Source organism: Chiloscyllium punctatum, chromosome 7 (genome assembly GCF_047496795.1).
Source record: "Chiloscyllium punctatum isolate Juve2018m chromosome 7, sChiPun1.3, whole genome shotgun sequence".
In the NCBI taxonomy this organism is placed as follows: Eukaryota; Metazoa; Chordata; class Chondrichthyes; order Orectolobiformes; family Hemiscylliidae; genus Chiloscyllium; species Chiloscyllium punctatum.
Window position 1 is genome coordinate 77,581,285 of NC_092745.1, and position 13,910 is coordinate 77,595,194.

The 13,910-nt window shown below is 37.9% G+C and overlaps 1 protein-coding gene across 7 annotated transcripts in view; it reads right to left on the bottom strand.

The window, feature by feature from the left end:
- Positions 1-1,840: 1,840 nt before the first annotated feature.
- LOC140479837 (guanine nucleotide-binding protein G(I)/G(S)/G(O) subunit gamma-12) overlaps positions 1,841-13,910 on the bottom strand; it is a 103,963-nt gene continuing 91,893 nt past the window's right edge. For all 7 annotated transcript variants that reach the window (XM_072574112.1, XM_072574113.1, XM_072574117.1 and 4 more), the window contains one exon: positions 1,841-7,128. In XM_072574112.1, the coding sequence (XP_072430213.1) occupies positions 7,003-7,128 (126 nt within the window). In that variant the 3' untranslated portion in view covers positions 1,841-7,002. The remainder of the gene's footprint in view (positions 7,129-13,910) is intronic.

Sequence of the window (13,910 nt, forward strand, 5' to 3'; positions counted from 1 at the left end):
TAATTCCAGTCTACCAAATCCCTCTTCATAACAAAAACTCTCCAGTCCAGGCAACATCCTGACAAATCTCCTCTGCACCTTTGCCAATGCAGTCACATCTCTCCTATAAACTGTATTCCAGACCTTCTCACAATACTCTAGCTGAGGTCTAACCAACATTTTATACAGTTCCAGTATAACCTCCCTGCTCTTAAACTCTATGCCTTGGCTAATAAAGGTAAGCATCTCACTACGACCTTAACCACTTCATTTACCTGTTCCATTACCTCAAAGGACTGGGGAACTTGCTCAGTGCTTCCCAGGATCCTAACACTCATTCTGGCTTCTCCTGCCCAAGTGCATTACCTCATGCTTATCTGGATTGAATTTCATTTTCTCCTGATGCTGCCACATTTTACTTCAAGGTACAGTTTCATGGGACCTCTGAACCCATCCAACTGTCATTTTTTTTTGTTTAAACAGAAAATGACAACATTTTATTAATAGAAAGCAACAAATTCAAAAAGTCCAAACATCTCACCAGCAGTTTACTGGATAGCAATCTCAAATCAGACATTTGGGTAATATTTTAGTTATTTGAACAAAGGAGTCCCAGATTCAACTCACTAAATTGGTGGAGTAACTATACATTAATGGCCAAATTTCAGAGTTTTCTACCAAGTGAACAAATTATTGAAAGCAAAACAGGTTGAGAAAACATTATGTGGGATTGTGGACTTTATAAGGACATGGAAATGATAAACCCTTGGCAAATACTGGAAAGGGCTCAACCCAGAGCATTCTTCCCGGTTCAGGGAGCACACAGTAGGAAGGTTGTGAAAACGGTGCAAAAACGATTCACAAGAATGGTTTCAGAGGTGAGGAACTTCAGTTAGATGGATAGATTGGAGGAACTCAGCTGTTTCTCCTGAAGGACAGAAAGTGAAAAGGAGATTTTGTAGAGACATTCAAAACAATGACAGGGCCTCGATAAACAGAAAGTGTTCAACTTGGCAGAAGGATCAAGCAGAGGACAGTGATTTCACTGATTGGCAAAGGAAAATAATGACAATATAAGGATTTGTTTTGTGCAGCTGGTTAGTATCTGAAAGCATTGCACAACAGTGTAGTGGTGGCAGATTTAAGGTCTTCAGAAAAACAACTGAATTATTATCTGAAGAGGCAAAAAACACAAGACTGTTAGGAAAAGAGTAGACACTCAGCAAACTACCTCTGCAGAGAACCACCACAGACACAATGGACTTAATACCCTCCTCTGCATTGTAACCATTCTATGATTCTATATACAGCCCATCCTCTTCAGTGAACTCACTCTTTCTATTGGATTAGTGGTGCTGGAAGAGCACAGCAGTTCAGGCAGCATCCAACGAGCAGCGAAATCGACGTTTCGGGCAAAAGCCCTTCATCAGGCTTTTGCCCGAAACGTCGATTTCGCTGCTCGTTGGATGCTGCCTGAACTGCTGTGCTCTTCCAGCACCACTAATCCAGTATTTGGTTTTCAGCATCTGCAGTCATTGTTTTTACCTTCACTCTTTCTATACCTGCTGCTAGAATATTTTGATTGTTTTCTCCAAATTCAGTCCTACTATATGTTGCCTCGACTTAAAAACAGAACTTACTCCAACATTCTGTTAACTGCACCCAGTTCTCAAGGGACCATTACTAGGTGTTGCTTATAAAGATATTGTGTACCTTCCTGGAGACCATTCTCTTGGTTTCTGCAGGAAGTGGAAGATCTGAGAAAGCTTGTGAGCCATTTTCACTTGGCTAATGCATTCTTACACTGCCATAAACATAAAAAACATTTAAATCGGTGCTCAATAAAATGGCGAAACAGAAGTTATAAAATGCAATGAGTTTATTACTAAAATGCATCGAGTAACTGGATCCACAATACTGAACACATTCACAGCACTGAACAATTTCAGCATTTTCTTTTTCACAAAGTGAAATTGGTGAAATAAAGACAAAAATATACAAAATTATTTGCTGTCTAACAATTTGTTGTGTTGGAAAGTAGTTTGATAAAAAATTAATTGCAAGTCAAAGTACTGATCTTTCTTTTCTAAAGGCGACTAGAAACTTAACTGTGTAAAGCAGAACTTAATTTTTTCACAAGGATTAAATCAAAGAAAGAAAATAGGTCCAAAATAGAAAGACTACACTGACAGATGAAATGAATATACAATGACTTAGGCTTCCTACTTCATACCATATTGATTTAGAGCTATTGCCTAAAAAAAAGTATTTTCTTTCTTACTACTATCTTGAGATTTCATCTAAAACATGAAATAGCAGAAATGTATGCATATTCTGAGGCACAAAATAAACATCTTTGTGCAGCATGGTGTGTCATGGCTATAAGGTTTGATTAGCAAGCGTTCTTCATCGATAAATATAATCAGAGTCAAATTCTAGAGTTACTTATTGGGAGTACAGGTTTTACTTCTTGAAATATTTTGGGCAATCAAGAAGAGGAATATCCCTATTAGGGAAAAAAAGTATTCTATTTATTGGAACCAGTGTTCCAAGAATGTATGTCCAAGGTTGGACATGGCAGACATAGTCCCTAATATGTCTTAACCATTACATATGCCAGTTTGAATTTTAAAACTTCCACAATCATCTTTTCAATCTTGGAATATGTTAGGAAATAATGTTGAACTTCAGATTCACATCCACTTGAATCAAACTGAAATTTACAAGCCTTAAACCTGCAGAGACATCACATCACATCACCCTGCACTAGATTGAAACCTAAATCCCAGAGGTAAAAGGGCAAATGTGTAATGTATTGTATTCAAGCTAGGATTTATTGTCCATTTTCTAACAATGCTCCTTGCTGGTTTTTGACCACAAGAAAGTCTTTGAATTTCTTAAAGGAGTAGCTTTTAAATCTATTATGGCACAGTCAACATTACTAATATGACAATTAAGATTTTCTTCATCATGGGCATAAATGAGGCTTTCAATAGTTATAGTTTGTACACAAACTTTTAATACTTCATATTTCTTTTCCTTCAATGTGAGACATTTAAAGCTGGACTTATCACTGCAAATTCATTTTTTCACCCATATAAAATATAACTTAGCAAAAATCTTTTTCCCTCTCCACTAAAACAAATGAGATAAGGTATCTGTTTAAGGCATAAAAACAGAAGTCCAGCCATATTCTTAGCATAGCTGATAGCCAGCCCTCTTCATTCATGTCTGTCAATTTGTCAATCATTAGAGTCAATTTATCTATTAAGAATGACAGTCTAAATCAGGAGAAAATATGTGATTAAGGATAACAACTGTAATTTTATTTACAAATTTCTAGATTGAGAGCAACATTAAAAACTGTTACAATCCAAAAATGACTTGCAGCATAATTCAAATGAAAAGGAGGAAGAGTGAACTTGTATAATAAATATCTTGTGGCAATTTTAAGCCTTGACTTTTCAACTTAATAAATGAGAGCTTCTTCCAAAGAATTTGGCTCATTTAAAAAAAGTTTTTATAAAAACCTCTAAGGTCAAAATAGTTGCAATTAGGCTTAATGTTTCAGGTGTAATCTTTAACTCAAATGGCAAGCAAATATGACATAGCTGATCCTCAGACAGGAGTTTGCAATTTTCTGATGGGTTTGTGTTTCTCAAATTATGTTGCTTAGAAATGATAAAAGTATGCAAGTTAGTGGGATGAGGTGCAAAGACCACCCTGGTTAGGAAAGGAGTAACAGTATGGTGATAGTATGTTACAAAGTGTCAGAAATAATGAGGAAAACATTCCAGCTTCAACAGCAATTTGCATGAATATCAAATTGCTTCCTATGCTCCAAAGAATCAAGAAACCTACAACTTTGCAACCAATCCAGCATGATGATGATGGGGGATTTCAGTTATTTAGTTTCTAAGGTTGACAAACAAGAAACAAGCCCAAAAAAGGGATAGGAGAGCCCCCATGAAATATTTACTAATGCAATAAACAATTGCTTGTAAATCAGTACTTGAGAACAACCACTGGAGACTAGACTTAGAAATCAGTTATTGTAGATACCTAAGAGAAGGAAACATTTTTCTCAATTTGAAATATGAAGCTGTAAAATGACTTATGAAAGCAGCATGCATTTCTGCATTTTCCACTGATTCACCTAAAGAAATGAAAAGAGGGAACTTGATGTTATTATTTTAACATACAAAGGAAACAGAATATTTTCATAAAGTCCTGAAAGGATGTGAAGTTTCTCAAATTTATGATGAGAAAGCCACAGTGGCTTTGTGGAGATTTAAATATCTTGCATCCAAGGAAGCATTTAAAAACTCAATAAGTTGGACAAAGAAAGATGATGATAACAAAACAGATCTAGAAAGAATAACGCATACAGTAAAAATAATTGGAAGGCACTTTTTACTGGTTATGAATCAAAGGTCCATTTGAGAAAAAACAACAAATGTTGGTGGGTGACTTAGGCAGAATTATAAATGACAAAAACACAGAAGATCTGAATTTATATACTTTGTATATGATTTTCATCAAATGCTTAACTGGCCCCTCTTCTATCGAAAGTAAAATTAAAATTTAAACCAGTTACTTTACCATTAAACAATGCAGACTAATAAAAGACTCAAGGAAATGACTAAAGACGTTGATGACATAATGAATATTTTCAATATGTTACTAAGCTTTTGTTTAGGTTTACTGCACAATTGCATTTCATGAGGGCTCTGCTGATTCAACTTTGGAATGAAAGACTGCTAGATGCTGAAGTTCACAATCAGAGACAACAGCATAACTGTAGGTAAATAGAGAAAATGCTTTTCTGAAAATAACAATGACTCTAGTAATGACATATCAGAGGAACTAAGCTAATATTCGCATAGTTAAATCAGAAAGTACAAGGAGATCTCTGCCTCAAAATGATAATAAACTCTTATATGCAAATCACCAGAAATAAACCATGCTCTATATCAACACTGTTTAGTAAAGAATTCTATCAAACAGATATCTTACTGTTTCACAAAAAAGGCATTTTTTATTTATGTAAATGGGTTCTAATGGTCAAATTAAAATGTAGTTGCATTTATGTAATACTGTAGGTCACAGGGTTACATGTCCAATGTGGCAATTTTGGCACCAGGGTGGACATGCTGTTAAGATCCACTGTTCTTTCAGATGATGTCAGACCTTCAGAATTGGGATAAAGTGAGTTCACAAGTCTGTGAATGGCTATTTAAAATTGATTTAATAGCCAAAATGGAAGGAGCTAGATCCTGGAATTCAAACAAAAAGAGTGCTTGAAAGTATTTTGTTATAACCATTCCAGCTACTCTACATTGTTCTCAGGCAATACAATGTCAGTCAACCAGTAAAACTGAAGTTTTCATTTTGGCAAGTTTTAAAAAAACTATTTTATCTTTATTATGTTGATCTAAGGCAATACCACTGTTAATACTGCAGTTACAAAATTCTTTGGATATTAGAAATTAAACTCATGCTGCCAATTTCCAAAATTTAGATATATAAGATATGATTAATATGGACAGCAGTCTGATGCAACCACTGGAAAACAAAGATCCAAATTTATCAAATAGAAATATCAAGGGCCAATGGGCTCGAAAAGTTTTTTCACAAAACTAATCCAGATAAAGTACATTTTCTATTGATCTCAAACTGCATACCAATTGGTTAGTGTATCTTTTGCAACATTCAACTGCTGCCATTTACTATCTGTGGTGTATCAGAGGACATTTTTTTCTTTCATTTATCTGTAGAAATGACAGAGATCTGACTTGGATTGACATACACAGAAAATCTTCAAACGTTTTGCATTTGTAATTGCATCACTAAACACAGACTGACAGCATAGGTTCTGTGTGCACTGTCCATGCCATGAAATTTTAAAGATGTTGGTTATGGAGGTTATGCTGATAAATTTGAATAAAATCCCTAGAAGGAAATGAAAGTGATATATTTTAAATCATTAATATGGCAGGACACATTAATTAATTTGGTTAGGTTGCAAAGATAAGGTATGTACAGAGATGGGAATCAGAACTGGTGTAAGGGTTTCTATTGCCAATAGTGATTGGATGTTCAGCAACATTCAGGTGCATAAACCCAATAATTGAGTCAGGAGTAATGAAATGTCTAGCTCTGATGTCTCTTTCATATGTGTGAATTGGGTATTGAGACCATGGTCTGATTTTCGCAGACATAAAGTTAACAAACTTGGCAGATCTTCGACATCAAGACTTTGATGATACATTTTTTGTGTATCCACCTCTCAAAGCTTCAGTAGTTGCACTGTCAAAATTATGGATATTGTGTGGATACATAAGTAATTTCAAGCTTGCAGAGGGAGTGTTAAAGTCCTAATAAATGGGAAACATCAATTTTCTGCTGGACTTTATCAATTGATAGATATAGGTGAGTGAATGGGGAAATAACAAATGACAGCATAGGCAGGCATGATGTTGGGGGTCAACTCAAGACTTTCAGTGGTATACTGCATTGTAACATTTGATTCAACAAGTCCAATGCAGCTATTTCTGATCCATTGGGGGTAAAAAAGCATTAAGGTTAACAGTGAGGACGATGGTGAAAGTTTAGCATATATAACACATACATTTGTAAGTTTAAAAATTTCACACTTTTGCAATAACATAGGAAACTATGGTAAATATAAAGGCATAATATAAGTGTTATTCAGTACATTCGAACTTCACTTTTCTTCTGGCACAAATAAACATTTTTAACATCTTTTTGGTCTGAATTCATAAGTTGTTCCCAACTCTAATCTAATTTGATGGGATTTTTTTGTGGGAGGGTGTAAGAGAGGAGGAGAAAAGAGAGGGGTGGTGGTGGGGGGGAAGAAGGTGGAAAAAGAGAGAAATGACAAAACCCAATATGGGAAGAAACATGAATTTGGGTTGTGTGTGAATACCAGCGGGCATTAAAATCGCATCACCTATTCTAATATTGGTCTGTTAAAAACAAAAGCACAAAGGTGATCTATAACTATAATATAATGCAAGGCTTCTTATCCTTAAAGGGGTTTTCTGAAGTTGGAATGCCCATGAGCAGAGGGTCACTTTTGGCATGTTCCTCACAGTAGCGGACAAGATCTGCTGAAGCCTTTGAAACCTGCCAAAGGAGAGGAAGAAAAAGATGATTGGTTTAAATTTAATGATTTTCACAAGGATATAGGATGCAATTTTACCAGACAGTACAAGATTATTACTAAACTATCTTTCAGAATGACATTTGGTGCACATGAACAAGAACAGCTATTGCATAGAAAATGTAAGAGGTCCACAGCAAGTTAGCCTATATCTAGAAGATTATCAATTTCGATTAAGTTCTTGGTTACAATGCAGGATTCTGCCTAAGAAAAAGTCAGAATACCAGATCCCTGACTACTTACTATTTTAGTAACAGATTGCTAATGTTCATGTCTTCCCTGAAATTCTTATTTTTATTCTTCAAATGTACGTATTTACTAAAGATGTTGAGTAATCTTGGAATTTCAAGGGCATTCTACTTTGAGGCACTAAGTTCTTGGATTAATGGTGCTTAATTTAGTGCTGAGTTAAAAATCACAATGGTAGGTTATAGTCCAACAGGTTTATTTGGAAGCACTAGCTTTTGGAGTGCTGCTCCTACATCCGGTGGCTGTGGAATATAAGATTGCAAAACACAATTTGCTATAATTTCTTATACTCCACAACCACTGATGAAGGAGCAGCACTCCGAAAGCTAGTGTTTCTAACTAAACCTGTTAGACAATACCTGGTGTTGTGTGATGTTTAACTTTGTACACCCCAGTCCAACACCGGCATTGCCGAAACATTTAGTGTTGTTTTGCTTTAAATTGTGATAGATTTGGCCTCCTATAACCTATCTTGTTAGGATCTTTTCCTGAGGTTTCACACACAAAATGCAATTTGCACACACCAACTTCTGCAAACTGTTGAAGTTTATTAAGGCTTGTACAAGCTAGGTGACCCCTCTGACACTCTTTGCAGGCGTGCAAAGTCAAGTCAGAAGAGAGACCCCGAACAAAGAAAACACATCCCCTTTATGCAGGTCAGTTGGTAATGCTCACAGAGGGGGGATACTCCCACTCCCACCTCCACCTCCACCTCCACCGCCCCCCCCTCCTCCTCCATAACCCCAGGTACAATGGTAGGATGAGATCATCTTCTGAGATAATGCAAATGTTAATACCCTAATCCTGGGGAATCATTATGCAGATGATTTCCTGACTGATTCTCCAAGACAATGTAGGTTGATATGTCCTAGCTTCAGGGTGGCCAAATGAGTTCTGGGTCAGCTACTTTCCCAGACAATGTAGGTGTGATAGGCTTCAGCATTGAGGATGATGACACAAGCGAACCTGATTGGCTGGTGGATAGCTATGAAACTATTTCTAACAGAGGGGCTAAATGATAGTTTAATTAGATAATAGTAGGGGAGTAGTTGCAAACGACTGTTTAAATGGAGTGAGAGCCATCTGCATTCCTGTATGAATGTCATCCTCACCCACTTGCAGAATGTTCAGTGTAGTTTACCCTTTAATATTACATTAATATCCAGAGAGATATTCCAACTTAATCTCTTCACGTTACAATCTGAACTTCATGGGATTCATTTCAAATCTTGTTTACTACATAACCTGACAGGTATGAACACTCATCCTTCTTCACTCAGCCTGTTCCTGTGTGCATTGCTGTCGGAGGTCTATACCATTAGGCTCTGACCCACCATGCTCCTGACTGCCCACTGGAGCTGTTGCCTCCTCCGGCCTTGCCAGAGATTGTCAGCATCCCTTGACAGATTGCAAAACCTGCAACTGAACTGGCTGCCATCACCCCAAGAACCCACCCGCCTTCCTGACTGGTTGGGGGCCCCAGTTACCATTCCGGGCACCAGTCCCAACTGGGCTCAGTAGCCCCCATCCTCTCCTGAGATGGCAGTTGGAGCTATAGTACTGCTATCGCCCACTGCTGGCAGAACAATGGAGAGCTGCCAATCTCTATCCAGGCCCAGAGCAGCTAACATCATAAATTGGTGATCTTTGGTTCTAGAAACTTCCAACAATTGAGTTTTTTGCTCTACCTATTCTGTCCAGACATCTTACAATGAACACTGCCATCAAATCTCCTCCACTCATCTCAGCCCCAAGACAACACAAAGTGTTCCTCCAATATGTTCAGCTATTTCCTCAATCATCTTGTCTCCATCATAATCTCCCACTTAGAGAATGCATTAATTTTAAAATTCTCATCCTTATTTTCAACTCCTTCCACTCAAGTCCCCTCACTCTCTCTAACATTTTCCAGTCCTTCAATCCTCCAACATTTCTGCACTATTCTAATTCTGGTCTCTTGAGACCCCCATTCTTACTCACTCCACTGTTGATCAATATTGAGCACTGGATTGATTAGTGACAAGTAAGAAAAGGAGAAATTGCTGGAAAGGCTCAACAGGTCTGACAGCATCTGTGGAGTAAATCAGAGTTAACATTTCAGGTTCATTGACCCTTCCCCAATTCGGAGTTCAGCAATTTCTATTTTCATTTCTGATTTCCAGCATCCACTGTTCTTTCAGTTTTTATTAGGTGACAAGTAACCTTTGTATCTCACAAGGATCAGAAAATAACTATCAAGAAAGAATTTAACCACCTTTCCTTGGATATTCAATAGCGATTTATGACTGAATTCCCTAACATGAACATTCTGGATGGTATCATTGACAGCAGATCTAACTGGACAAAAACACAGGGGCTACATCAGCAGATCCAAGATTAGGAATTCACATAGATCAAATCAGAAAACTTAGGCTAAGAGGAGAGTCCTGTTCCCAGGTTTCCAGGTAACCTGTCCCCTCTCTGATGCATCAGTTTCTGAAGCACAAATTCCAGCTTATTAACGTTGATCTTTAGCTCTTTGAGATATATAAACATACATGTTTTGGATCATATTGGTGTCTATGAGCTTTCACATTCTGCAGCTACAACGTGTCCTGCCACATCATTTTAAACAAACAATTTTATTAATTAAATGCCTCTATAGTCTTGCTTGCGCTCAAATTCTTATTATTTCTATCAATGTTTTATTCACCATGATTGAAATTACCTAGTTTAATTAACAAGGAAATACAAACCAGTCAGTCAATCTCCTACCTATTTCCTTGTAATATCAAGCTTAGTGATTTTTTTTTCTGAACGTGGGATCTGGCTGGTTCCTTGCTAGCTCTTTAGACCCCTGTTTTGGGCTTAGCTTTTTCTGCTGCTCACAGACTCTAGGCTACACATCCATCTATATCATTCCCACATTAACCAAAGAAAATGCTGGCATTTCAATACCACTGTGGTGTAAAACTCAGCTTGGTCAATCCATTCACTGCGCAAAATAATTAATCCACGGGATCAGGGATAGAGCAGCAATTTTTGACCTTCTCTTGTCGCCTAAAGGGGGTAACAGCAGAATCTTTTCTTCAATCACCGTGATGCACGTGATCCACAATGCACAAGTGTTTCAGGGTTTTAATCTGGTGACAATGAAGGACCAGCCACATCTGAGCAAGTCTGAAAGTTGAAATTTGCAGCGGAATTCAGAGATGATGGTGCTCCATGCACCCACTGCTCTTGTCTTGAGTACTGCAATTTGTGGGGTTTGGAGGTTCTGCTAAAGGATCCTTAGGCATCCTAGGGATAGTGTCGAGAGTGTTGTGCTGGAAAAGCACAGTCGGTCAGGCAGCTGAGAGATAAATGGGGGTGGGGGGGGGTGGTGTTAAGATAGCTGAGAATGCAATAGGTAGATGAAAGTGGGGGTGAAGGTGATTGGTCAGAGGGGAGGGTGGAGCTGATAGGTGGGAAGGAAGATGGACAGGTCAAAAGGGCAGCACCAAGTTGGAACAAGTTAGATCTGACAGAAGGTGCGGGAGGGGGAAAATGAGGAAACTGGTGAAATCCACATTGACCCCATGTGTTGGAGGGTTCCAAGGTGGAAGATGAGGCATTCTTCCTCCAGACATGAGGTGGTGAGGGTTCAGTGATGGAGGCGGCCCAGTACCTGGGTAAGTGGATGAGGTACCAATCAAGCAGATTGCTTTGTTCCAGACAATGATGAGCACCTCAAGCATTGCAGCTGCACCTTGCCAGGTAAATGACAGATGTTGAGCTAGTGGCTCAGCTTTGGAGTCAAATCAGACCCAAATCTGCAAACAATCTGAGAGAATTACCAATGTACATAAGGAAGGTGACCCATGTCTGTGGATGATGTTTGCAATACATTCACATAATTCAGGTTAAGCAAACCAGGAAAATAGTCTGCAGACTCTTCAGTGCCCAAATTCTCAGCTAAATTGTGTTGAAACCAGTGGGTCCCATTTTCTCACATATTTACATCATCATATTGGCAGCATTAAGGCAGAAATCTCACATTAGTTATACTAAGAATGTGTATAGGGTATGTGCAGTCCCCGGGTGGGTTTGATTGAGGTTCAAGTCCTCCACGCCATGCTGGGACATGAATTCTCTAAATTTAAGCGGGGTTCAATCTCCCGTGAGAAGTAAAGTGAGAAAGAGGTTAAAGTTCTCTAGTGTCGAAATTTGAGGCTCTGAGAGTCTTTGCTCTGGGGGAAGCATTGCAGCGTCATGTGGTCCACTGCGGGAGCGTTCTCTTGCTATAAGTATAATTTCAGTGAGAAGATGCAAAAAAAGAGAAACACTGAAATTAAAGTTGTACTAACCCTTGGATTGAAAAAGGCAAGTTTCAATGTAAATTGTGTTTGATTTTTAAGAGTTTTGGTTTGTTAAAATCCTGGTTCAGAACATCCTTTTAAGTAACTGTTTTGTCTTGTTTGAATTAGGATCTCAATTCAATGTGTTTTTAATATTGAAATTGTACAACATTATGTCCTTTTTAAAATTATCAAACTTGTAACCTTAAAACAAACTGATTGAGTGCCTTGAGCCCCTGATTTGTTTGAAATTCTACAATTCCTGTTTTAAAAAAAAAGTTGGGTCGGTGGTCATGCTTTAGCCAGATGAGAATGTTGTACTATAATATCTTTGCTGTTGGTATGTTTTAATACACAGTATTCACAAAAAGAAGAGTGCATTTTGAGTTTGACGTTTAGTTAAGATTTTAGAGAATATTAGAACTTGAGGCTGAGCAGCTTAAATTCTTTCAATTATTGTTGAGACTTCATTGGCCCCCTTCATATTGCAAATTCAGAGATTGTTGATCTCTACCAAAACTGCCACTGTAACTCTGTTTTATTTGGGAAGTTTCATCTGGAGAACATATTTTAAAATATTCAGCATTTGTTTTTCACAAATACTTGAGATTTAAATCTGAACTGAAACTGCCTCTTCAATTGCTAAAGCACAGGAAACATTTTGTTGTTTTCTTGCTGTTGCAGACTTTTGAAATACTTTTCCTGACAGCTTTCACATTAGCCAAATCTCAATTTGTTAAAGGAAAAAAAGTTTTGAATAACCTGAATGAGGTATGAGGGTTTTAGGACTATTGCTTGTTGTTTATAAATGACTGAATTGTTTAGGCAGTACAATTTACAAGTTTATGGATTGTATAAACTTGATAATTTCATAAACAGTGAACAGGGTAACAGACTTCAAAATGTCTGAGAATGTTGAAATAGGCAGACACAATTTAGTGTAGTTAAATGTGTGACTGTCTTCATTCTGATGACCACCTTGGCAAGGAAGGAATGAGAGGGGAAATGCAAAGACACTTCCAGCAGCTAACATCTTCTCTAGAGTTTCTCCATTCGCAGGTAAAGCAGGTCATCGGACCCACAGCACACCCCTCCACAACATGATCCAATGGATTTATTCAGCTCCCCAGTTATGACATGAAAAATGAAGCAGCTAACCACAGTGAAGGAGGTTGATATGCTTTTGGTCAGTGGCCTTCCTACAGACATTAAACCACATGAGCTTTACTCTGTCTTTCGATCATTTAAGGGATAGTAAGGTTCACTGATCAAGCTAATATCAAAACAGCCAGTTGGCTTTGTTACATTTAACAGCACAGCATGAGCAGAAGCAGCAAAGAATGCTGCATTCACCTAGCCAGATCTGCACTGCACGCTCAGATGTGCTGATGTCCTCCATCTGAAGCATCTCTAAATGGACAGAAGTCTTGTCAGCATTGTTAAGTATTTAACTGCCCTTACCCAAGAATTCAGATTTCTCCGTGGAGTGGTGTGCATTTTGTTTTCAGGTTGAAGGAGACTTTGGAGAACTGGCTTGTTTCCACTCGACTTGGAGAGGATGGAGTGGTCACTAAGGAATGTGGATTTAAGAACTTTACTGGTGATTTTTTTTCCACATGGGAGGATTCTTCAAACTCTCTTTACTGCAGCAGACTAGTAATTTTTGTTGTTATAATCATTGTATACTGTGAGTCAATAACTTGCTTAAATACTCGCTGTCAGAGTCTTATGAAAACTGGTAGTGCCATCTAGGTGGTTATCATGAAATAATAAAGGAGGGGCTGAGAATGTGTACGGGTATGAGCAGGTAGGGAAAGAGTTAAGTTTTGAGTTTTGTGAAACAAGAGTTTCAGCTGAGCATGACTCAGATCAGATAAGAACTCTCAGTTAACAATGGGGTGCTGAAGGCAAGGGTAATGGGTTAACAAGATGAAAAAGCATTCATTATGCAGAGCCATTTAACAATATTGGAAGCATTCAGTATGTAAGGTCAGTATAACAACGTGGAAAGTATTCATAATATGAAGCCAGTTAAGGCTAAGAACATTCATTGTGTAACAGCAGATGGCTTAATCTTTACTATTGACACTCGCTGATTGTAAAGGTCACCCAATTAATATGTATGTTGCCTTATCTGGATGCTCCTCCCTGTAAAATCACTATATAATTCATCAAGAATC